This window comes from Acartia tonsa, chromosome 6 (genome assembly GCF_053477335.1).
Source record: "Acartia tonsa isolate MP-2025a chromosome 6, ASM5347733v1, whole genome shotgun sequence".
In the NCBI taxonomy this organism is placed as follows: Eukaryota; Metazoa; Arthropoda; class Copepoda; order Calanoida; family Acartiidae; genus Acartia; species Acartia tonsa.
The window spans coordinates 31605323-31630188 of record NC_137265.1 but is presented as its reverse complement, the minus strand read 5'-3'; the positions used below and the strand labels follow the sequence as shown (position 1 = coordinate 31630188).

Genomic DNA, 24866 nt, shown 5'->3' with positions numbered 1-24866 from the left:
AGTCCTTGTTTTTGATTTTTGATTTTTGCGATTGTTATGATTCTTGTTTGTATAGCATGCCATAGAGGAAATTTGTGTTTCCTTTTCAATTTATGCTTCACTTTTTTATTACTAGAATTTTTACAGCAAAGCTCCTCTAAGAAATACTGTGTCTGTCGGTCTGTCATAATAAGAAAATATCAAGACTAAAAAACATCTACTTTACAACCCAATTGGTCCTTATGTAATGTTCTAAGAGACATAAAATTTGCAAAGGCTTATTAAATAAGTATTAATTTTTAAAAGATAATTATTGTTGATGTTATTTTGTTGAAATAAATTTCTTATCAATTGGTAGATTTTTATAATAAAAATCAGTCTACGAAGGAAAAAGATAATAATAAGCTTTTGCATGCAAAACAACATCATTACATGCAGAGTAAATTATTGATTTGCTGTCAATATTTTCTTTGTTTTAATATAAGGCAATTTATCAAGCCAAAATCTAAAAATAGAAATAATAATTTTTCTTAGGTTGTTGATATTTTAGGTCATTTTTCATATTGTGTATAAGCTTACAAAAACAAAACAGTACAAAATTAATTCAATGGTCAAGGAGAAAAAAATATTATATGTTAAATTTCACTTTCAGAGAAAGTTCAAAAATCAATTTGTAAAATTATTAATATATTACATACAAATTATCCAGAATGGGAGGGGATATTGGGCTGTTTATTAAACTAGTCCCCAAAGTTTTATAGTATGTTTTTTTTATTGGTTCTCTCAACAACTTTGGAATTATAATTGGTTAGTTTATAAAGTTGGAAATCCAAACGTTTCTAGCACTAATTGCAATAAACAGAAGGGGGTAGTTTTGTGTATTATCATTGGGAATGTTCATGAATTATTCGGCCATCGTCTTATCCATTTGGATCCCTGCAAATTATCATTTTAATGCGGGCAGTATCAAAGTAAGAATAAACAAAAATAGGTCAGAAATGACATTTTGAATTTGAGAGACCAGAAAATGACAGCTGTCTTTCAAAATTATACCGAGCTTAGAATATTTCAAATTTCTAAGTTTTTTTGGTGTGACAAAAATAACTAGTTTTTGATTAAGTCATATATTTTAGTGATCTTTCAAAACTTTTCTTTAGCCTATATATTTAACTTTATCCCTATAGTTCATTTATCATTTTTTCAGTATCTATAGACTAAAGTAGAATGGTGTCTAAGGTCATAATCAATGTTCTAGTCTCTTTTGCTAGGACAGTGTCTTTATCTACTCCAAGAGAAAAAAATGAACATTCTAGTGACAAAATGAAGTATATACTGTTTTTTTTTTATAATTCCTTAAGTGTAGGGTTTACTCCCACCTTACCCTAGAGGGTAGGGATGAAGCTATTGTTTTATTTAATTATTCTTTGTTAAATTGTAAAAAATGTTTTATATTCCGTTTCCCTATACCTAATCCGTGATTGTTATCACAATAAAGCTATTAATCTTTGATTAAGCAACATACCCATTACCCAGCTAGGGATTTTTCATCTACAAAAAAAAATATGCTTGAAGTTTCCAACGTTTATGTCAATAAAAATTACAGTTCCTTTATAACTTTAATATACTAACATCTTCATTCAGTTTTAGTTTTTGACTTGTCCAAAACTAAGAGGAAAAATATAGTTTCCTTTAGTTAGAATAACCCTTCCTGTCCATACCTATCTGCTGTACAAGATAAATATCCCATTAAAAAGATAAACCCCTATTAACTATACCTAGCCTTTCTTTCATTATAGAAAACTTAAGTATTTAAAAGATAATTTCACTTAAAAATATGTCGGTAAATTTATATTCTTATAGAAATAATTATCTCCTAAATATGAATATCCAGTATAGAATTAATGTACTTAGTAGATCAGATATACCTAATCTTTGCTTTCCTAGTATTCTATAAATGATATTCTTTGGATTGAAAAGTAGACCACTAAGTTACAAATAAAACCCCCATTCCTTATTTTCAGTTTTTAATGTTCAGAGCATTAATGTACCCTTAAGGGCAATACCCCTGCGGGGTTCCCTTTTAAATTACCGTATGGGGGAGGGGCTAAAGGGTGTACACTTGCAAAAGAAAGGGATTATACTGAATGAAATATGACCTAAGTGTGAAATCTTTTCAAATATTGTATAACATGCATCAGAGTAACTTTTAAGGAAGAGACAATTTGATTCAACGCATTCTTTAACTATTTTTTTAATGTTTCTACTTTAACGTGCCTGTATGATAGTTTATTGTTTAGTTTGCACTTAAAATTGTGATTATTTATTACAACCTTACTTATGATCATAATTGTTCTTGTTCTTGTCTACTCTTCAAAAGTTATTCTTGTATAGGTCATCTGGATTTAACAGATTTATGTGTTTTGGTGTTTCTTTTTTGGTAGTCCAGCTACTCTATAGTTTTTTTGGTAGTGCAAATAATCTATGTTTTTTTTTAATAGCGCAGCTACTTAATAATTTTAATCTTTCTTTTTGGGATAGTACGTTTAATAAAATTGCTCTGTCTATCGATTTGATTAAATAATCTTAATATTTTTATAAATAATTTCCAGGAAGTTTGGGAAATTGTATGTTTATTACACTAGTCCCAAAAGTTTTATCATAACCTTTTCCTATTTGTTGGCTTAACAACTTTGGGTACTATATTTAAATTTGATTGGTTGGTTCATTAAGATGAGTGTCGAAATGTTTCAACCACTAATAGTAATCCAAAAAAAAGGAATCGACATTAGGTATACACATCAATTTATAGGCCATTGTCTTATCCATAATCATTCCTGATATTTTCTCCTTTTTTATAAGGTAAACTTTACTGTTTTCAACAAAAATCATGTTAACTTGCTGCGCTTCTAATGGAATTTTTTTTCCTTGTTTTAGGGGTGAGAAATAGGGGATATTTGGATGTTTTTACAGCTTCTCCATGCAATGTGACAAATCTATTCTATTATCTCTCTTCAAATCTTTTTAACCGATGTTTAAATATTTAAGTTAGGCTTCATTGAAATTAAATATATGGAATTTGTAATATTTTTAGTATTTCTGACTTCAAATTTCTTCATCTCATAAGAAAAGTTTTAAATTCAGTTTGTTGATATGTTGATATCTCCTCAACAACTGAGACGATTGAGTTCTTAATTTTAGAAAAGCTTCACATGGTTCTGGAATGGTTTAAGGCTTGTTTTAATTAAGTTTAAAATTAAAATATTGGCACGGTTTAAATTACAGCCAAGAAAATCGAATTTTCTTAAAAGCTTTGCGGACGGACGGACAAAGTGAATTTAGAGAAAAGGTAAACCATTCAAATACCTACTTAAAACCTAATGAATTGCTTATGAACTGCATTGTACTTGTAGGATTTGGTTTGATTTCATTAAGATTATTTATAAGATTTTTCATTTTAATGATAAGATAACAATCTTGTCAGGATTTACAAATCAAATTTACCAAGGAAGGGAAAGTTCATCTTAAGAAAACTGTTTGTTGCCAGCTTTCCTACTGGTCAAAAATAATCACTATTGAAACGAAATGTGTTATTCAAATTATATTTGTTTCATTATATTTTTGTTGAAGAAATTATTCTTCTGACTAAGTCACAATTAACTGAATTCATTAGGTTTTTTTTATTTATTACCCAATAGTTTTGAAAATAGCACATAGATCTATAATTACTCATTTACTAAAATATTATACAAACATGCATTGCATACTTCTTGGGAATTATATAGTTTTAGCTAAAGTAATTTAATATCTAAATTAGATAAGATTATCTAGCACTTTTATACAAAATAACATATTTGTTCATAAGTAGCGCAGCAATTTTAAAGGACAATACGTTAGTTCATATTAAAGGACAATGTTAGTTCATTTTTAAAAATTAAATTGCAATTCAGTAATACTCATGACAATTGAGAAAATTTAAATAAAACTCGATGGTAAAATTGTCCATATTCTCATTGCTTAGCGAAAGTAAATTACATAAAATCTATGCTTGAATAAAAAAAAGTTGCATTCATAAATATTTAAATCACGCAAAAATGTGATTAAAGTTTGCTGTTGTCAATATGATTGATTAATCACAAACAACGCTCACACACTTTCACATTATTCTAATTGTGAAAGAAGCTTAAAAAGAGTCCTTATTTAAAATCTTAAAAATCTAATATAATGAAATTCTACATTGCAAGGTCTAAAAACAGTAAGATGACTTATATAAAGCTTTCTTTTACATAAAATTTTCACTTAATACTATTCTTAGAAATAATATAACCAGTCTATTAATTGACGGATCTTATAATCCTTTTTGTGCATTGTGACAAGTTAAGCCTATTAAATGGCTAGTGAATTGTTCTACTTTAATGGAAAAAAAGCTGAATGTTACAAATGCAATTAAATGATTTAATATTCAACAACAACAAAATTTTGATATGATTACTGTTTACATATTACATAAACAATAAACACATAAAAGAATCTTAAAATTAAAAAAATAGGATCAAATACTTTAAAAACAAAAAAAACCTTTAAATTCTTTGAAAAAAAAACTAATATTTAGCTAAGTCTGGTCAGTGCAGAATTAGCAACCGTCACTACGCCTATGGCGATACAAAATATGCTGATAATCAAGAATGCAAATAATAATATATGAATAATAATAAAATATGACATGCAAATGTTATAAATTAGAAAGTATAATAAAACAAGGTTAACACCATCCATAAAAGCGAATTTTAACAAATATATATCAAAATAACATGTTTGACATCCTTTTCACACCAACAGAGAAACAAAATTAAGAACAAAAATTTGATGCTAATATTGGGAATATCGGGCTGTTTATTACACTAGTCCCCAAAATTTTATAAATAACGTTTTCTTATTAGTTGGCTCAACAAGTTTAGGGACTATTTTTAAATTGATTGTATGGTTTATAAAGTTGAATATTCAAAATTTTGAACCACTATTTGAAATCTACAGATCGGGTAATTTTAGGTTTCGTCTATGGGGATGTACACCAATTTACTGGCCACTGTCTTATCCATTTAGATCCCTGATGCTAATCTCTTGCAAAATGCTTTATCTGGACGTACATACGTTTTAAACATAAATATAGAGATACTACATTACTCATAATGGGTCTTAAATTTAAATGCAATAATATTTGTCAAATGATGTTAATATGTTTTATCTTAACAAAGAAACATAAAAATACTTGAGTTTATAAAAGATTAAACTCACATAAAATGATAAAAAGATTGATAACAACTCCTTCTAAATATTATTATTTATGTTGATAACGATTAAAACACTATAGTTTGGTATTGTCGAATTATAATACATGTTATCTCAATCATAATTGTATTTGACTGACAGAATTTACTTAATTTATCAAACTAAATAAAGATATTTAACTTTTACGCTACTTTGAACATAAATGTCCTTGTTTATATAAATTACCACCCTAAAATTTGTGTACCATACCACCACCTAAAAATGTATCTATTTAGATTTGTTATGTTTATATTTATATTATTACAGGTGCATTTCTAACTTACACATACACAAACAATCATTTTAACTTTTAAATTAACAACAAAAAAGTACTAAAACTACATTTTATCACCATGTCGCTGTAAAAATTGCACTCTAATTCACGTTTTTCCAATAATTTAATAGTAAAACCAAAAGTTGTTTAGTAAATAACAACACTAGTTAATTCACATGAACAGACCACTCCTTAAACAAATTCAGGCGACTGAAAATAAAATGAAAATGAGAAAATAGCCCCCTTCACATACACCCCTTAGGTTATGTCTCTTTTTTAACCCCTCCCCTCTCTTATAGAGCCACTCCTTATCTACCCCCTCCCCTTTTACCTCCCCCCTCCTTTGAGTCCTGATTGTATCTCTAATCTTTATACCTTCTTCTCCTCCCCCTTTTTTTCGGTGCTCAAACAAAAATGAGAAAATGTTTATTTTAGCAGATTTTTTCCTCAGTTTTTTATATTTTAGTAGCGAACCTATTTTATGATTAAGAGACATCCGTCAATTCAACCGTATATCTGGCCTAAAAACTTATGAAAATAATTCCTATTTGTTTTATGACAAATTTCAAATATAAACTTCTGAATATATAAATTCGCTTCTTCTAATTTATTATCTTTATATTAAGTAATTGACTTGTAAGCTCTTAGCAAAAAAATAACAGTTATTGTATTTTTGGTCATGATAATGATATTTCATATTTCTGTGCTATTTTGGGGAATTATTTTCTGTTTTGTATGCAATAAAATTTTCTCTGTTTATCTGTTCTGCGCTTAGCTCACTTTGCCAAAGTTGCTAAAATCAAAAACAGCACATTTAAGAAGTTAACAATATTTACAAATTTGAACCCAGTAATAGTGTCGGACTGATTATGACGTAAAAAAAAATTAGCCAATGAGAGGCCATTATTGACCAATGGTAAAATTTATAGTGGCCTCTCATTGGCTAATTATTTTTTTTACGTCATAATCAGTCCGACACTTCCCTCGAAGGTTTTGACACTGGCAGGATTAGTAATAGGTTTTTTTTTGTAGTTTAATACCCATTGAAGGAGTGGACTTTAAAAAATATGGTTGACCATGGATTGAGAATTCTTTTTTTCTAATCTAATTTATTTGCTGTATTTGAAGATATCATAAAATGCGCTCTAACTCTCTGCTTTTGCTCGTATTCATTCTAGAAGCCAACTTGTTTGTTTCTAGGACAAAAAAATTAAATTTATTTTAAGAATATTACATTATCATATAATTAATGTATTATAAAAATAGCCTAAACCCATTGTGAGACCTTTATAAACATCCCTTGGGTAGGGACCCTTTGCCAACTTCTAATTGGGTCTTTGAATATCAACCAATAGCGTCGGAAATAAAAAAAACACAGTCAAGTCGGTACAAGAGAGCAGGAATCAATTTGGACTAGGTAGTTGTGTAGGATTATTGTTACGTTAATATTGTTGGTTACTAAGGGATAATTTTTGTTCAACCACTTGTTGCATGAGTTGGCAGCTTGCGTGCACACACTAGAACACACACACACGCACGCATGATATTTTTTGTTGAGATATTTTAGGGATTCTTTTCCTTCCTTCCTTCCTGCGGCGCACTGTGCATCAATATTTTAGTATTTTATTTTGTAGTATAGTAGCGTAGCTGCACTTCAATTTATTGGGCGTTTGTCCGTCGTTTCCTTTGTAAACTGATGTCTCGTCTTTTAGCTTTTACATGTTTTTTTTAAGAACGGGGCTTTTAGGGCAGAAATGCCGTAAGAGCTAGCTAGATTGTTTATTTCGAATCTTTTAATTGCCCTATTGATTTCAAAATAGCATAGTAACATCTTTAGAACCATTACCAGAACGTACGTCTACTTTTTTAAAAATAAGCTAAAACCATTGCAGGATCTAATAAAATTAAGTAAAATTGTCAGCAGTTCTTTTTATTTCAATATTTGATCATATCGAATTTTTATCAAATAATATTCAAAATATAAACAGGTTAGGTTTTTAACTTGGTTCTCCGTAGGGGTAGGTGTTGTGTATGTAAAGGCTACTCTTGTTCAATAGTTTCTTGTATCCAGTCAATGAAGTATTTCACCTCGGTATAAACTCCTGGTTTTCCATCCCTTAAATTTAAGGTAAGTATAACCAAGATGACAACATATACATAAGTTGTGAAATAATAATTAATTGATTAGATGCAAACAAATCAAATATGTACAATGAAAACTCAAAAAAGCATACATTGTGTAATATTGATATTTTTATATTTCTACATTAAATATTAAGAATTTTTTCAAAGTAGAGTAGTCTCAATCAGCTAAACAAAATATCTCATATAGCAGCTAAGAAAATCCCAATTAACAAAAATACATCTAGATGGTCAAATTGACAAATGGTTTAGTGGTTATTAGTGAAGGGATTTTTTAGTAATTAATTCTATTTGTATGGATGAACGGACAGGCATAGTGAGTTAGAAAGCAGCATCGCTATATCAATGAAACATATAATGGGGCACAAACCTGCCACATCCTTGGCCCCATGAGGTAACACCAGTTAGTATAGGATTGCCGTTGGCTGGATCAGGACACACAAATGGTCCACCACTATCACCAGAACATGAATCCTGAATTTGGGCTATACAAATGGTTATATTATATTATACGTAACTATTATGAAAGGGAAAATTTATCGTCAATTCTGGTTACTTTTATGGTCCTCATATATTGGTCAGTTCGTTCCTTCTAGTAGGTGGGGAAGGGATGGGGTAAAGAGTGTGGGTAAATGTCATAATAGCCAGCTATAAAATAGAAGTTTTGAATTTATATGTTTTTTTTTCTGATTGAATCACTGACTAAATTTTTAATATTTACACATCTATGTATTATTTAAATTTCCCAGGAGTTAGAGTAAAGGACAGCAAAATTTAAATCAATATTGTTCTCTCCTTCTATCATCTACTCTATAAATATAAGTTATTTATTTTATGTAAAATAACATATATTATACATAAATCTACACAAATATGACTGTTTTAAGCCTTGTTTAGTTTAAAGATAAGACAATTAAGATTAATAGTATAAAGACTAAAAAGGTAACAAATATACACAAAGTTTTAACATCATTTAATTATCTGTCATCTTGCTATACTTGTATGGTGGTTCTTAGTATGATTAGGCATACTATCAAGCAAAAATTTAATGCTTTGTCATAACAATTTTGATGAATGGTAAGTTTGAGCAATATACTACCTTTCCAGCTTCTCCAGCACAAATCATGTTGTCCCTGTAACAAATTAATATTGCATATAAACAGGAAGGAAGTGGGCATTGGGCTGTTTATTACACTAGTCTCCAAATTTCACCAATCTTTTATTCCTGGTTAAACAACTTTTGGGGCAATTTTGATCCCTGCATATGATTATGATCTTTTTATTTTACAAGCAAAAATTGTTTTAAATTGTTGAAAGGGAATTGATAACCAGCTTGCTAAGAACAGAGAAGATTTTTTTGGTTTGAAGTGTGTTAACAATTAAAAAAAGGTGAATTGGTTGAGGGAGCTTGTAATGAAACTTTTATTAGGGGGGAGGGGGATAAAAACCCCAATTATTGTTTTTAAAATGTCAAAAGTGTTCCTGGTTCATAACAAGTGATTTAAATTAAGGAATGGGTTTCAGAGATTTTTTTCTCAAAAACTCCTTAAACTTTCTTTCTGATCTACACACCCCCTCAAACATAATAGACTTCCTTTTTTTAAAATTAATATGACCTCATCAATGAAGCATAAATTTCATAACACTTCTCATCAGAAACAACCGGAACATCTACCTGTAAAATAATATTAAATTTTGTTTAATAACTCTTGATGAAGTTATTTCTTTCATCATAATATAAACTGCTTTCCACAGATATAGAATGTACAATTATAAGATTAAAACCAGTTTTTTAGCCCATGCCTTTGGCACCTCGGGGCTAAAAAAACTGGTTTTAATCTTATGATTGTACATTTTTATATTCGTAGAAAGCTGGATATAATATAATGCTAGACATAGTTTTTTCGTATGGATGAGAACCGAATTCGAATGAATACAAGAAAATCTTTTATGAGTGGATGGAAAATCTTATTATTTCTCATCTTTTAAATAAGGATATTTTCATTATAATTTTACTCTTTTACAGACCTATGGGAAGAAAAAAAGAAAAATATTCCAACTCTAAAACATTAAAAGAATTTAACTTAATGGAAAAAATATAAGATTCTCTGAACCTCAGTTGAAGATAGGGATATAATTTTATAATATATTTTAAAATTCTGAAAAATTAAAGGGATGGAATAAACTACTTATAAACTATAGAGAAATCTCATATGTTAACAGGTACTGCTTTAATGCTCAAATTATATTCAAACCTTTTGTAGATTAGAAGCAAGAAAGAGGCTGCCCTCTTCTGTAACTCCCCATCCTGTTGCAGTACACTGTGTACCCTCAGCTATATCCACTGTTCCAAGGTCTATACTCTAGAATATTAGAACCTTTAAAATTCTAACCATGCATTATTTGGACCTAGCAGAAATAATTGAATCAATAATGAGTTTTCTACTTCATTTTTAATAATTTTATTTGAAAAACATAATATTAAAACTTTGGTCTCGAAAGACATTGTATAATCTTTTGACTCTACGTACTTAATTCATATTAAAATGGTAAGTTTTTAGTTTTTGAATTAGTCCTTAAAATTGTTTTCAATTTAATTGTTACCTGAATGTAATCTGTAAATGTTAGTGGAGTTAGGAGTTTAATCAGTCCAATATCAAATTCCTGACAGAAATAGTAAAGATTATGTCTGTTTCAACACATGGTCATAAATATTACAAAACACTTTAGTACTATAAAAATCCTCACTATAAAGTAATGTGAATACAGCTAAGGATCATGATCACCAGGGTCCACTTTGTGAAGATAAAAATGTTGATAAAATGCTGACTAATGTTGTCCATAACTGCGATGAAGGTCCATCAAGTGCAAAGAAATATGTCGGCACACTACCAAGTCATGAATCTCAAGTATCTTGTATTAAATCAGTTCTTGATTCATTGGGTAACAAATATTGGTATCAAAATAATAAAAGATGATGCATCAATACACATGCAGAAAAAGCCAGATTAATGTGAGATGCAAGGCCTTTCTAAAAGTGAATGAAACCAGCAGAAAAATTAACTCCATAACTCCACACAATCATCCCCCAAAAAATGTGATCTTAACAGAGCTAATAAAATTTAACAATATAATCAATCAAGCCTGGAATTTGACAATTCAGCTAGAAAAATTCTAGTTGAAATATCAATAGACCTGAAAGAAAAGGAGCTAACTCAGTTAATGAGCACACACCATCTTGGACAAGGACAACCATGGTAGGATATGCAATATTGCATAATGCTTTCCTTTTATCCTGCATAGACCTGTCTAAAGGTTCAACATTTCTGGACTTTCTAAGTATAATGGTAACATGTTCAACAGCAGATCTGTTGTCAAGGGCATACACCTGATAAAAAAAACTCAGAAACTTCTGTGCCAACTTTTTTTCTGGGAGTCTATTACAGGAAACCATGAGCCAGGAGAGAAAGAGCCAAGACAGAGCTTAAATTTATATCCTTCCTAGTGACCATGGGACTGCTTACATCCATGCTTAATATTTTATTGGGCATCAATGTCTCTCTCATTGAGAATGCATTGGATAACGCTAATTAACTCATTTTGTATTAAATTTTATTTCATTTACCTACAAATGCTATGTGTGATCCCTTTCTTCTTTTTTAACTTGTAACTGTTTTTGGTCTTATTTAATATATCTATTAAAGGAAGCCTGCTAGGAATACCACGCTTTAACCGCTGAAAGACTGCCACAAGTAGACCCAATACCCCAAATTTGAAGCCTTCAGCTTCTATAACAAAAAAAGTTCTAGGCATTTTAAAATGACATTTTATGTACAATGAAAATTTTGAAAGAATTTGAATGCTAATGTTAGAAATTTTGAAATTAAACTACGTGGCCTAGAAACAAAATTATAAGCTTATTTTTGTCATAAATTTAGATTGCCAGTAACTAATTATGTTTTTACAATAAAAATACCCATTTTTATAGTCAAAATCATTCAAAAAAAACAAATATAACTTTTGTTGTACCGAGTGTACTGTAGCCAATGAGAAGGCTGAATTAGCTAAGCAACCAATCACAGCTGAGCTTGCAGAAGTTTCCCCCTTTGTTTCTGCTATGATTTTTGTTTAAAAATGCATTTTAAATTGAATTTTTTTCAGAGATTTTGACTATGAAATGTGGTGTTTTTATTGTAAAAATGTAATCAGTTACTGGCAATCTAAATTTCTGACAAAGGTAAGGTTATAATTATAATTAGGCGACGTAATTTAATATTGTTTTTTCTTTTATGAGCATTGGAAATCTTATAAAATTTCCATTGTATATAAAATGCTTTATTAAAATGCCTGGAACTTTTTTGTTATTGAAGCTGAAGGCTTTAAATTTGGGGTATTTGGTCTACTTGTGGCAGTCTTTCAGCAGTTTAAGCGTGGTATTTCTTGCAGGCGTCCTTTAATCAATTTTTAATTGTGATTTTATAATGATGCCTGCTAAACAATCCATTTATAATACAGAATTATTATTGTATTTTTAAAATCCAATAATTATAGAATACAAAGTTTATGACAAATATGTAAATGTTTAATCAATGGATTACAATGCTAAGGAAAATGAAAACTAATTTGGGAAGAAATAAACAAAATTCTTCCTGATAAAAAGAATATCACACTAATTAGAGTTAGCAATGTGTTATGTGGAAACTCTTCTTGGGTTTCTAAACCTCCCATGGTGCAGCCCTCCTCAGAATAATATATTAATTGCTGGTGACGGTTATTTTAAGTCATGTCCAAAACCCTTTTTACAATTATGCCCTGTTTGTTGAGAGATAATTGTAGAATCTTACCTGCCCTCTACTTTTTCTTACCAAGAAAAGGTAAAGATAAATAAGAATATTGATTTAACCTTGTATAAACCTACACTGGTGATAGGGCAATTGTGTTCATGAGTGATTATGAATGTGCTGCAATTCAATCAGTAAAAGCAGAGATTTAAGTATAACTCTGCTTTTTTCCTTTTCATCATTTGATAAAGAGACAGGCATAAAAAAAGAGGTTAACAATTTTAATGAGAGATGCAAAGTTCAAATTTGCAATGTCAATGCTTTAAAATTTAACTACTACACCACTAGAGTATATCCACCATGTTTTCAATATGTGCATAATTCCATATTGGAAACAAAATGGGTTTGATATTAGTACCTGCATTAGTTTAAATAAAATTAGTTTGTAAGAACATAAGTGGGAACTGAAGTCAAACAACACATATCCTTTCATCAGGAATGGAATGTATGTAAAACAGCCTTAGGACTACTAACACACAAAACAATCAAATGCCACATCCGTAAATAAAATAGGGTGATGAGCAATTTAAAAAGCTTCTGAATAAGGATACCAATTATTTAAGAACTGGCAGCTTGTGAAGAATTGAAAATGGATCAAAACCTGTCCAGTGTAAAACAGCTTAAGAAAGAAATATTTGAGTTTAAACAGGAAGCAATGCCTCAATGTCAATTTTATTGCATGAATCTAGTAAATTATTTTGAAACATAGTATGAATTGCAATTGAAAACTTGATCTAAGAAATTCTTTGAAAAAAAATTAATTGCTTTGAAGAAAACTAAAGACTAATAAAAAGTACATGTTTGGTATCTAGCTATTACAATTTTTAAACAACCAGCTAGACAATAGAGGATGCCATGTTCACTAATATATTTCTAAATAAATCATTGAAGAATAGACTATTATTATTGTGAATTTACCACATTAAACAAGGATGATAACGTCCAAAAGTAGGGAAGCACAAATATTACAGACTGGACTAATGGACAAAATGAGAATATACCACTTATCACTTTGGGTTACAGACAGATAAAGTTAATAATAGAATAGCTTTGCTACAAAATACAGTTTACCTTGTCATTCCAGGTATAATTGGGATGCATGATACCTTTAGATACAAATCTAACCTAAAAATAATCATTAAGTCAAAATTTATAATTAATGTTTCTAATATGCATTGATGTCCCCACACGGCTATCAAATCTAGTATATGATTTTTGATTTTGCTATTTGTAGGAAATTTCCTATAATGCAATATGATATATGATTTTTCAGTAAAACTGAGAACCAATTCTAATCCAGCAGATATTAATCAGATTCAAAGGTATACACAAAAAAGAATTCTTATGAGAAATCACAGTGCGTTCGAAGGTACTTTGACTTTTGTCTCAGAACCTAAATTGGGACATAGTGCATTTCATTACCCTAGGTTAGGTAACTTCATTTCACTTTTCAATGAAATCTAAAATGCAGCCGTTTTTGAGAAAATTAGATTTGAAAATTTTTAGTTCAATTTTCATCCGCTAGGAGTTACCGCAGAATCATGACAAGAAAAGCAAAGATTTTTTATTTAAAATTTTGAACAAATTTGCTTTTATGAAGTCTTTCATAAAACCTCTCTATATATGATTTATTAAAGACTGAATTTTCATGACCTTAGCAAAGCAACTAATAAAAATGGCCATTAATTAACTCCCTTCAGGAGTGGTTTTATGAAGAACTTTATAAAAGCAAACTTGTTCAAAATTTTAAATAAATAATATTTGCTTTTCTTGTCATGATTATGCGGTAACTCCTAGGGGATGAAAATTGAACTTGAAATTTTTAAATCTAATTTTCTCAAAAACAGCTGGATTTTAGATTTTATTGAAAGTTAAATGAAGTTACCTAACCTAGGGTAATGAAATGCACTATGTCCCAATTTAGGTTCCGACACAAAAGTCAAAGCACATTCATACACATTGTGAAATGTTATACCTCTTCATGGATATCAGGCAGATGTATATTGTGTTGTCCTGCCACTATTTCATATTGTATAGGAGTCAGACCATCCAAACAATGAGCTACATATTACAGTGTGATGAAGCTCTCTATAGTGTTTGTAAAAAAAGGGAATATATTTAAAAACTTTAGGTCAATGTATCCCATATGACATATTATAAGAATAGGACATTATTTTAGTATGATTTAATTTGGTGACCCAAAAGTTTATAAATTTATCTCCTTTTTAATAGACACTATTAAAGGAAGCCTGCAAGAAATACCATGCTTTAACTGCTGAAAGAGTGCCACAAGTAGACCAAATACCCCAAATTTGAAGCCTTCAGCTTCTATAACAAAAACAGTTCTAGGCATTTTAAAATGACATTTTATGTACAATGAAAATTTTGAAAGAATCTCAATGCTAATGTTAGAAATTTTGAAATTAAACTACGTGGCCTAGAAACAAAATTATAAGCTTATTTTTGCCATAAATTTCGGTTGCCAGTAACTAATTATATTTTTACAATAAAAATACCCATTTTTATAGTCAAAATCATTTAAAAAATTAAGTTTAACTTGCGTTGTACCGAGTGTACTGTAGCCAATCAGCTAAGCAACCAATCACAGCTGAGCTTGTTTTAGTTTTCCCCTTTGTTTCCGCTATGATTTTCATTCACAAATGCAATTTAAATCAAATTTTTTTCATAGAAATTGATTATGAAATGTGGTGTTTTTAAATATGTAATCAGTTACCGGCAATCTAAATTTCTGACAATGATAAGGTTATAATTTTATGTCTAAGCAACGTAATTTAATATTGTTTTTTTCTTTTATTAGCATTATAAATCTTTCAAAATTTTCATTGTACATGAAATGCTATTTTGAAATGCCTAGAACTTTTTTGTTTTTGAAGCTAAAGGCTTTAAATTTGGGGTATTGGGTCTACTTGTGGCAGTTTTTCAGAAGTTAAAGCGTGGTATTTCTTGCAGGCGTCCTTTAAGAGATTTCAGGGTCATAAATTATATTTTCAAACCTTTTGTAAACTTTTGTCATTGCAGGAAAGTAATTGCTTAAATGATTATTGACATCTGTTATTTATTTTAGATATGTTGTCCACTGAAAAGAATATTGAATTGTGTTATTATCAATAAAAGAATCATAAATGTTGTTATGATGTTTATCTATTAAGTCTATCTTATTTAATAATAAGCTTGAACTTCATGTATGCTTTATTACAGATATTAATCTTGTGAAGACTATTCAAGGTTTCGATTATTTGCTTATGTATTTCTGGCTATTTACAGATTAACAATGGCTAGGTAGTACATGTAAAAGGTGATCTGGTTGACTTTATAAAGGGTGTGTTTCTAGTCACTATCAGAAAGTACATATTATTGTCCATCATCTAAAATACTACAAACCTGCAGTCAAAATCCAGGATGGATGAATAATTGAGCCTCCACAGAAATGGGAGATTCCAGACAAAAAGTTTCTCACAGAAACCTGTGGCATTAATGATGTAAAGAAAATCACAAAGTTCAATAGTAATACAGCATGTTTCTTTATTATTTGATTAGAAAAATGATTCCTAGGAAAACAAGAAACCATATTTTAAGCAAAGCATCTCTTAATCAAGCCCCAAAATATAAGTAGGCTTTAAACAAAATCCTGTATTTACATAATTTTGCAAAAAGTTTATTTACAATTTTGTGGATGTTATCATCCTGTTTTAAGAAAAACTATTGTTTATCTATTTTTTAATAATCTTATTTTACCTGCCATGGAAATTCTCCAATTTCAGCCTCCACACCACCTTAATATTTCTAATCTAATCGGAAATTCATGTGTGATGTAAATTTTAACTTTTGTTAAGTTCCTTGCCTGCAACACATCACATTAGGCTATTCTGCAGTGCAGTGGAATGGCTATTACACGAGCTGTTATAAAAAACAATTTTTTTGGAGAAATTTCTTAAGCAAGTTTTAAAGGTGATTTTATAATAAGAAACCAGTATCTTACGGCAGAAGAAGCCATTGTCAACAATAACATATATTAGTTATATTCATAACTACAAAAACTGTTTTAGAAAGCCTTGCTGTGATGAGAATTTTTACCTATTATTCGTCCATTTTGATGTAGATTTTTACCAACAACAGCTGTTGATACACAAAACAACAGAAATAGACCTTTTAACATCATTAAATAACACTAACTACATTGAATAACTCAAAAGTACTTATCTTTACATATATTTTTATTTAATCTTTATCACAATAAAAAACAAAATTATATAACTTTAAAAGAACAATTATTTTATAATCTATTGTTTACAATTTCATTAAAAAAAACTTTAAATTTTGTACTATTATACATTTTTTAAAAAAGGTAATAAATAACAAACTTATTCTGGTCTGCGAATTTACAATAACCTTATAATAACAAAATTTTGGTGCTTTCACACTAACTAACTTGTTGAGCAAGAATATTACTACTGCTTATTTTCTAAATAATTCAAAAATAAGTGTGTGTGGGATGGGGAGGTATCAATGCTTAAAAGGCATTTTGTGTGATAGCACGAACTATTTTTTTTATTTGTGTAAATTTAAAGAGTAGCTGAGCTACAGATAAGTTTTACAGGTTTAATGTATAATTACCCAAAGGTAGATTTTAAATTTAGGTAAAGAGGGGACATTGGACTTACCTTACAACCCTTTCTTCCCTCAACAACACTGAAGGGAAATAAAAATTTAGTAAATCTTCAATTGCCCAATCCCTGTATCCCTGATTAGTTTTTTTTCTTTTGTGATGACAAATATAATAATAGTTATTTCTCGTATCGTATTATAAACGGCTTTCCGCGGATATAGAATGTACAATTATAAGATTAAAACTAGTTTTTTTAGCCCCGTGGTGCCGCAGGCACCGGCTAAAAAAACTAGTTTTAATCTTATGATTGTACATTTCTATATTCGTAGAAAACTGGATATAATACGATGCTAGACATAGTTTTTTCGTATTCATGAGAACCGGTTCCTATCCACCGGATTCAAATGAATACGAGAAATACTATTAAGTATCTTCATTTTTGAAAATGTTTTAAAATCCAATCTGAACATTTCCCTTCTTGGCTATAAGATTTGCTTTAACTGATATATCCGCCTGAAAAAATATAATAATTATGTCTACAAGGACAATTTTGTCCATAAGAAGCGCAGCGCAGTCATCTTTGTATTTCAATAAGCTACTTCAATTTTGGATGCATTGTCCTTGTTTTTAGAATGTGCATGATTATATGCAAACAAAGGATTTGTATTTTTTATTATTGTCTTATCTTTACCACTGAACATTTATATAATTTAATTTGTCCGTTTGTCCCTCTTTTTTATTGCTACTCTCATTTTTTAGGACCATGGAAAGAAAATGAAGTAGTGGGTTTCGTCGTAATTTCACAGTAGCATTTCTCCTATTTCGAGCCCCAGGGGGGGGGGGGGCTCCAACCCTGCGGGGCCAATTTCCTAACCCTGTTGGGCAATCATTAACATTTACCTAACATAATCTAAAAATAATCAAAATATACTGTAAAAATACGACGCAACCCGCTACTTCGTTTTCTTTCTACAATTTTTTTTTCTTTTAAAAAGATGTTTACCACTGTTTGGAAAGGAACAAGCTTGACCTCGGCACCCTCTGACCAACCTGCAGCTAAGCATAATTATTACAACAATAAGATCTCAAAAACGGCACGTTTTAAGAAAAGTTGCTTTTATTAGAGGGTAAATTAAACTTTTTTTATAAAAATTACGAATTTCCCAAACAGGACGGTAGATTATTACAGACCAAATAAATTATTTTATAACCTCCCACTCCGGCTTCCTAAATTTATTAGCTAAAAAAGTCAGAAATTCACCCAGGGAAAAGGGGATATGATATTCCTAGTTTTGAAAGGCTGAACTAATATGTATACAAATATTTAGAATAAAGATATTAACCTGGAGTTTGTGGTGATCTGTACTCCCATTTAAAAGTTTCCTTGAAAAACAATAAATGTAAGTGTTAAAGAAAACGTCTGTCTTGCAGTCAAAGTTTATGAAAAATATTTGCAAAATTACGAATAATCCCATATCTTTTGTGTCCAAACAAACCATGAAACAATTTAGACATAAGAGCATTTTTGGGACCACTGTTTTGGAAACTGTAAAATGTTAGAACATTTTCAAAGTTGAAATTGGTGTGATTAGTTTGGCATTTACCTTTTCAGGGCATTCTTCATCGTCTAGGCCGTCTCCACGATTTCTCAATACAGCATTGGTATCATCATCATCAAGGCCCTAGAATATATTTATAGTTGGGTACATGATTAGATTTCTCAATACAGCATTGGTATCATCATCATCAAGGCCCTAGAATATATTTATAGTTGGGTACATGATTAGATTTCTCAATACAGCATTGGTATCATCATCATCAAGGCCCTAGAATATATCTATAGTTGGGTACATGATTAGATTTTTCAATACAGAATTGGTATCATCATCATCAAGGCCCTAGAATATATTTATAGTTGGGTACATGATTAGATTTCTCAATACAGCATTGGTATCATCATCATCAAGGCCCTAGAATATATCTATAGTTGGGTACATGATTAGATTTCTCAATACAGCATTGGTATCATCATCACCAAGACCCTAGAATATATCCATAGTTGGGTACATGATTAGATTTCTCAATACAGCATTGGTATCATCATCATCAAGGCCCTAGAATATATCTATATTTCGGTACATGATTTATACTTTCAACAAATTTAAACTTTGTATTACATTTAATTATCCTAAATTTATTATTTTAAACTCTCGCCCCTTAAACGCTTTGTCATAACTATTGTTTTCTCTCTACCTCGATTATCTAACAAAGTCTCGTGTCCGCTAAGATGCTGATGGTCAAAAACATTAACCAGTTTCTTAAGAATTAAGTTAATATATGTATTATGTATGGCTCTATAACAAACAGCCTTAAACCACCTAAAGATATTTATGAAGCATCCCAGAAAAGTAAAACCAATTCGAACCCGCATTTTCCAAGATCTATTGGTTATGACAAAAAAAAACCTTACAACTTTATATATCAGTAGGATGGCTACTCCTAAATTTACCTCCGTGATGACCCAACGTCCATCCAGTATATAGTCATGGTAATGCAGGTACACTCTAAAATATGGAACATTTTTTTTTTAATTTTCCTTCAAACTTAGGTATCTAGGGTACAAAAAATAAATGTTTATATTTTAATTCATTAAATGTGATTTCTAACGACGGAGAACATAGAGGCAAAATAGCTTTCTTTAGATCAAAAAATCCTTAATTCTTGTTATTTTTTATTTCAAATATTTTTTATAATATACAAACAAGTGTTGTCTGGTACTCTAAATAAATGGACAATTAAAATTACAGGTTTAGAACCTTTAACACCAAAATACATAAAGTAACAGTGCATTATCTAATCACAAGATATAACGGTATTTTTTAAATTTATAATGGGCAAAATCCTATAAAAAAATTATGCTATCCGAGGAGTCTGGGTGTCTTTAGTCTTGAAATTCCTTTTCAACCATAATGTCTATAAAGAACGCCTAACTCCTGTTGCAAATGTTTCTTCAACATTGTAAAAATGTATGGCGCTCCACGCCACTCCAACCAAACAAAGTGTGCAAAAAGACCGATGAAAGAATTGCAAGGCAGTTGTTGAAATATCTACTTAAAATTCTTAACAAAGAATAAACTTTTGAATTTAAAGTGTATTTTGAATATATAAAGTGTTTGGTAGTCTAAACATAAAATGGAGGCACGACAATGAAAACCGGGTAATTTTTGTTTATATTGAATTTTAAATTCTTTTTGAAAAGTGGGGTAGTACCCTAATTATAGCATCATATACATAATTATACAGATATTTTTCTAGTATTTAGTTGTAGTTTGGTAGTTTAAACACTCCTGAACTAGCCTAACAAATTTTCTACCATCTGGCTTCCATTATATCTAGAAACATAACCCCCAACGACAGCTTAAAATATGTTTTGTAATTTATTATTTCCATCTTAAGATACTCACTCTTTAGAACAATTAACAGATTTGTAAGCATGTTTTCCATCACAGTCTTCACAATCAGGGGATCCAATAAAAGCAAAGTGACACTGAATAAATAAATAAAGAGATCAAAATAATAATCAAAATTGCTATTTTTTCTGGATTTCACTAAAGTCATTGAAAAATAAATAATCTTAATAATTTATTGTTTATCCTTAAAGTATAATGATGATGAAAAATTTCTTGCAAAAACTGTGCAAGCCACTGGATATGACATAAATAGACGCACATCTCCCCATCACAATAATTAAAAACTATCCCTTCTCTAAATAAAAATATTTGGTGAAAAAATTGGACACAACGTAATTAAAGTTTAATGAAACCCCCTAAAGTTTTTTCCGAATGTGATATCTTATTCATAAAACTTTATTTATTGCCTAATACAACAGCAAAAACTTTACAACTGTTTTGTATTGGTACTAATAAAGCACCAACGTTTAACAAGGAATTATCTAGGGATCTAAAGGGATAAGACAATGGCCGAAAAATTAATGTACATCCCCAATGATATACCACAACATTACCTCTTCTGTAGATTACAATTAGTGGTTGAAACGTTTGGACACTCAAAGAAATGAACAAACAAATTGTTGTAAAACTTATAATGATTTCGCTTCAAACTACAGACAATATTTTATTCTTAGAACAACGACGACATTTGAAGCGCAGTTTATTGGTAATGCCGCGTTCGTTATTGTTCAAATATTGCATCATTGTTACTATAAGTCAGCTAACTTATTCAGTTTAGCACGTTTTTTGGTTGTGAGAGGTTCATATAATTGTTTGTGTGATTTACGTTAATATTAATTTTAATGTACTTTTAAATGGTTGTTATAATTTTTACGAGCATATTTTATTTAATAATTTCATCTTTTTTCAGAGATTTTCATAGTAAAATTTAGAACAACCTTAGATTATCAATATATCTGTGATAATGAGCATTCGTTTAGTGCCGGGAACATAATTTTAATTGTTCAAGCTCAATAAATCAGTAAAAAACTAATCTATATGCGTATCTAAAGTATTACGTTAATAATGATAAAATGTTTCATTTTCTCTCTTAATCGGGTCAATCGTTAGGACCCCATAGAAGTCATTCTACAGTTCTAAATTTTAATGAGTTTTATAAAAGCATTTTATACTTTTTTTTATATCAAAAAGTGTGTTGTAGAACAATTTTGTATCAATTAAAATCGCGCGGAACCAAAGGGCGAATATAGTGATAATATATCGCTTCTAACATTGATTTTCCCGCGGAAATACCAATTTAATTGTTCTCAAATGAAATTCCCGCGGATTTTAAGTATAATACTCAGTAATTTTCGTCTAATTTTCCCGCGGATTTCAATCCAATCTGCCGCGATTTTTTATTAGTGTTTTTTTAATAACAAATAAATCCCGCGAAATTAAGTGATGATATTGCATCCGTCGGTGAACCTTCCGCGGAAATACTGAGTTATTAGCACAAAACAATAACACACTATTCTACTGTGTTCATACGAAATTTCCCGCGGATTTTAAGTAATAGAACACAACAATTTTCTCAAACTAAATCGCGCGAGATTAAAGGGTGAACATAGTGATAATATATCGAATCTATTGTTGACATTCCCGCGGAAATACCAAGTTATTATTATAGTACAATTATACACTATCCTACTGTGTGTTAAAACTAAGATTCCGGCGGATTTTTAGTAAAATAACACAATAATTTTCGTCTAATTTTCCGCGCATTTTAATCGAATTTGCCGCGATTCTCGGCAGTTTATTCAATTGAAATAATACAGAAATTATTGTTAACAAAAGTGATCCTTCTGCAGAATAATCTGTTGTTGTCAACTTTCTGTAATATAATTAGATTTAAATCCCGCGGAAAGTTAAATAAATTCACTATTTAAGTTATTAATAACACCCTAGTAATCTCTGTCTCAGCACTTAACCTTTCTTTTTTGTGTGTGCTGATATAAGCATTTTTGTCAGATCTAATTATTATTGACAATTTCTCTGTGAATTAATGCAAAATCCTGCAGAAATAAAAGTGATAATTCATGTAAACTTCAGTAATTCTCTACAGAATGTCTATTATTTCCTTTAAACTTAATAGTGATACTGAACCTGTAATTCATAGTTTATGGGTATTTTAACCCATAACATTTGTCTTTATCATAAATACTGTTAAAAAGATACAGTTTACTGGATAATTCTGAGCAGGGCTCTCCTCTAGAGCTAGCTGATTAATTACAAGGTATCAAAGACATGCAATGTCATGTTATTTTAATTTTCTTTTTCTAAATGACTTTGCTGTCAGTTATAATATAAAGTTCCTCATATTCCTTTTTTATATAAATACTATCAAGAATAAGGATATAATCTTAGAGTATATTTTCTAAGCAGGGCTCTCCTCTAGAGCTAGCTAAATAATTATAGAAATGAATTTACCACCAGGCTCGAGAGAAAGCTCCACTGATAGGATTAGAAATCAGATCGCCCCCAAAGATGCGTCATCCCCCTGTCGAGGAAGGTCAAGTTCTCTTAAGAGGGGTGTGCCTGTATCAAGAGGAAGATCAATAACTGTTACAGGAGCTCAAACACGCTCACAATCAGCTAAGTCTGGATTAACAGAATGCAGTGAGAAAGATAATCCCTTGCTGACTATCAGGAAATCCCAGCGGTCAGCCATTATAGACAAGAAGCGAGCATTGTCGCCTGCCATTGGGATTAGTACCAGTACGCCATTATGCAGTCCAAATCATTCTAGTGGAGAAGATAATTACACCCCAAAGGTCAATTATGATGATACCTCCACATTCATCTCTTCTCCCTTTGCTGCTAGTGCAGGTACTGCACTGATATCAAACCCGGACTCACTTCCTCCAATCAATAATGACTGCTCTTTATCAGACATAAACACATTTCTGGATTCAGTCACAGTCCATATAAATCATTATGGTACAAATACATGCGTTGATCAGAATTGGAAATCCAAATTTCACTCAAAATATATATCGTTATCATCCAGCTTGAGTAAAGTAAGAATGATTGCACTTGAGCGCGAACTTGATCATGTCCTAGAAAGGTGTTCGGAGCTAGCAACTCTTCTTGATGAGCATAAGCTAAAGTGGAGCTTGAAGTGTACATCTGAATCCAACCTAAGCAGCTTCCATGGATTCCCTTCTCTGGTTGAAAATTCTTCTGACCAAATAGCTCCCCGTGGTATAAAACAAATTGGAGAATCATCATCAACAACCATGGAAATTCTTAATCGTCTCACTGCTCTTGAGGCAGTCATACCAGCATTAAATTCACTGAAAGCTCACCAACCTCGTCTAGCTGAAAGAGTAGCAGTACTTGAAGCCAATGAAACGCTAGACATGAATGCAAGACTAATCTCATTGGAAAATACTTTGAAGCAACTTCCATCGAGTGATGCACTTAATTCACTACTTACCAGTTCCAATGAACTGGTTCAAAAATGTGCAAATACTGATCTGGCTATAAAAAATATTACTGAGGTAAATGATAAGTTGAATACCTCTCTAAGGGCTTTGCTCAGGGAGCTTAATACGTTCAAGACTAACACTGCTGTTGAATTGGAATATATACGTCAAAGCATTGGTAAAAACATTCCATTTCCAACAACCCAAGAGCAGACTGCATACATTGCGAATGAAGTGAGTTATGCCTCCAATCTTAAGGGTACTCCCCCAGTACTATCCGATCATAATTCACAGCGTGTTACATCTTGGGTTGAATCCCAGCGTAAGTCTTACCCACATCAACAATTAACAGCTCCTAATGAAGTGAGCCATGCCCCTAATCTTAAGGGTACTCCATCAGTACCAATTGATCCTAATTCACAGCATGTTACATCCTGGAGTGAATCTCAGCGTAAGTCTAACCCATATCAACATTTAGCAGCACCTCATAATGCTCGAACCCAACTTATTCCTGAAGTCAATACTGGCTTTCAACCTACTATAAACAAGAAGGCAATGTGTGATATACCTAATCCAATAAGCAATGATGATAATGCCTCTATCCAAAGTAACAATAGTGATAATGTCAGCAATGCTCTAAACCTACAGGGAAAACTTATAAAGTCCAATATTGCTGGATTAAAGAGGTTAATATCTCCCGACCCTGCAAAAATGTCAAAATGTACACTCTCTGACATTTAC

The 24866-nt window shown here is 30.5% G+C and overlaps 2 protein-coding genes across 3 annotated transcripts in view; both read right to left on the bottom strand.

Annotated features, from left to right (window-relative positions):
- Positions 1-7492: 7492 nt before the first annotated feature.
- On the bottom strand, positions 7493-16834 carry LOC145322391 (trypsin-like). The gene is made up of 11 exons (XM_080164378.1): positions 16657-16834; positions 16318-16355; positions 15964-16045; positions 14537-14622; positions 13633-13686; positions 10325-10384; positions 9976-10083; positions 9337-9395; positions 8820-8853; positions 8091-8194; positions 7493-7694 (listed from the first exon to the last, which is right to left on the bottom strand). The coding sequence occupies exons 1-11, from the start codon at positions 16739-16741 to the stop codon at positions 7619-7621; spliced, it is 786 nt and encodes a 261-aa protein (XP_080020504.1). The 5' UTR covers positions 16742-16834; the 3' UTR covers positions 7493-7618.
- Positions 16776-24866, bottom strand: part of LOC145322392 (uncharacterized) — a 22820-nt gene continuing 14729 nt past the window's right edge. The window contains exons 5-11 of one of the 2 annotated variants that reach the window (XM_080164380.1): positions 20653-20735; positions 19698-19752; positions 18793-18870; positions 18532-18571; positions 18192-18244; positions 17606-17701; positions 16776-17363 (exon numbers count right to left, since the gene is read on the bottom strand). In XM_080164380.1, coding sequence (XP_080020506.1) covers positions 17639-17701; positions 18192-18244; positions 18532-18571; positions 18793-18870; positions 19698-19752; positions 20653-20735 — 372 coding nt within the window. In that variant the 3' untranslated portion in view covers positions 16776-17363; positions 17606-17638. The remainder of the gene's footprint in view (positions 17364-17605; positions 17702-18191; positions 18245-18531; positions 18572-18792; positions 18871-19697; positions 19753-20652; positions 20736-24866) is intronic. The other variant, XM_080164381.1, reaches the window with a different exon arrangement.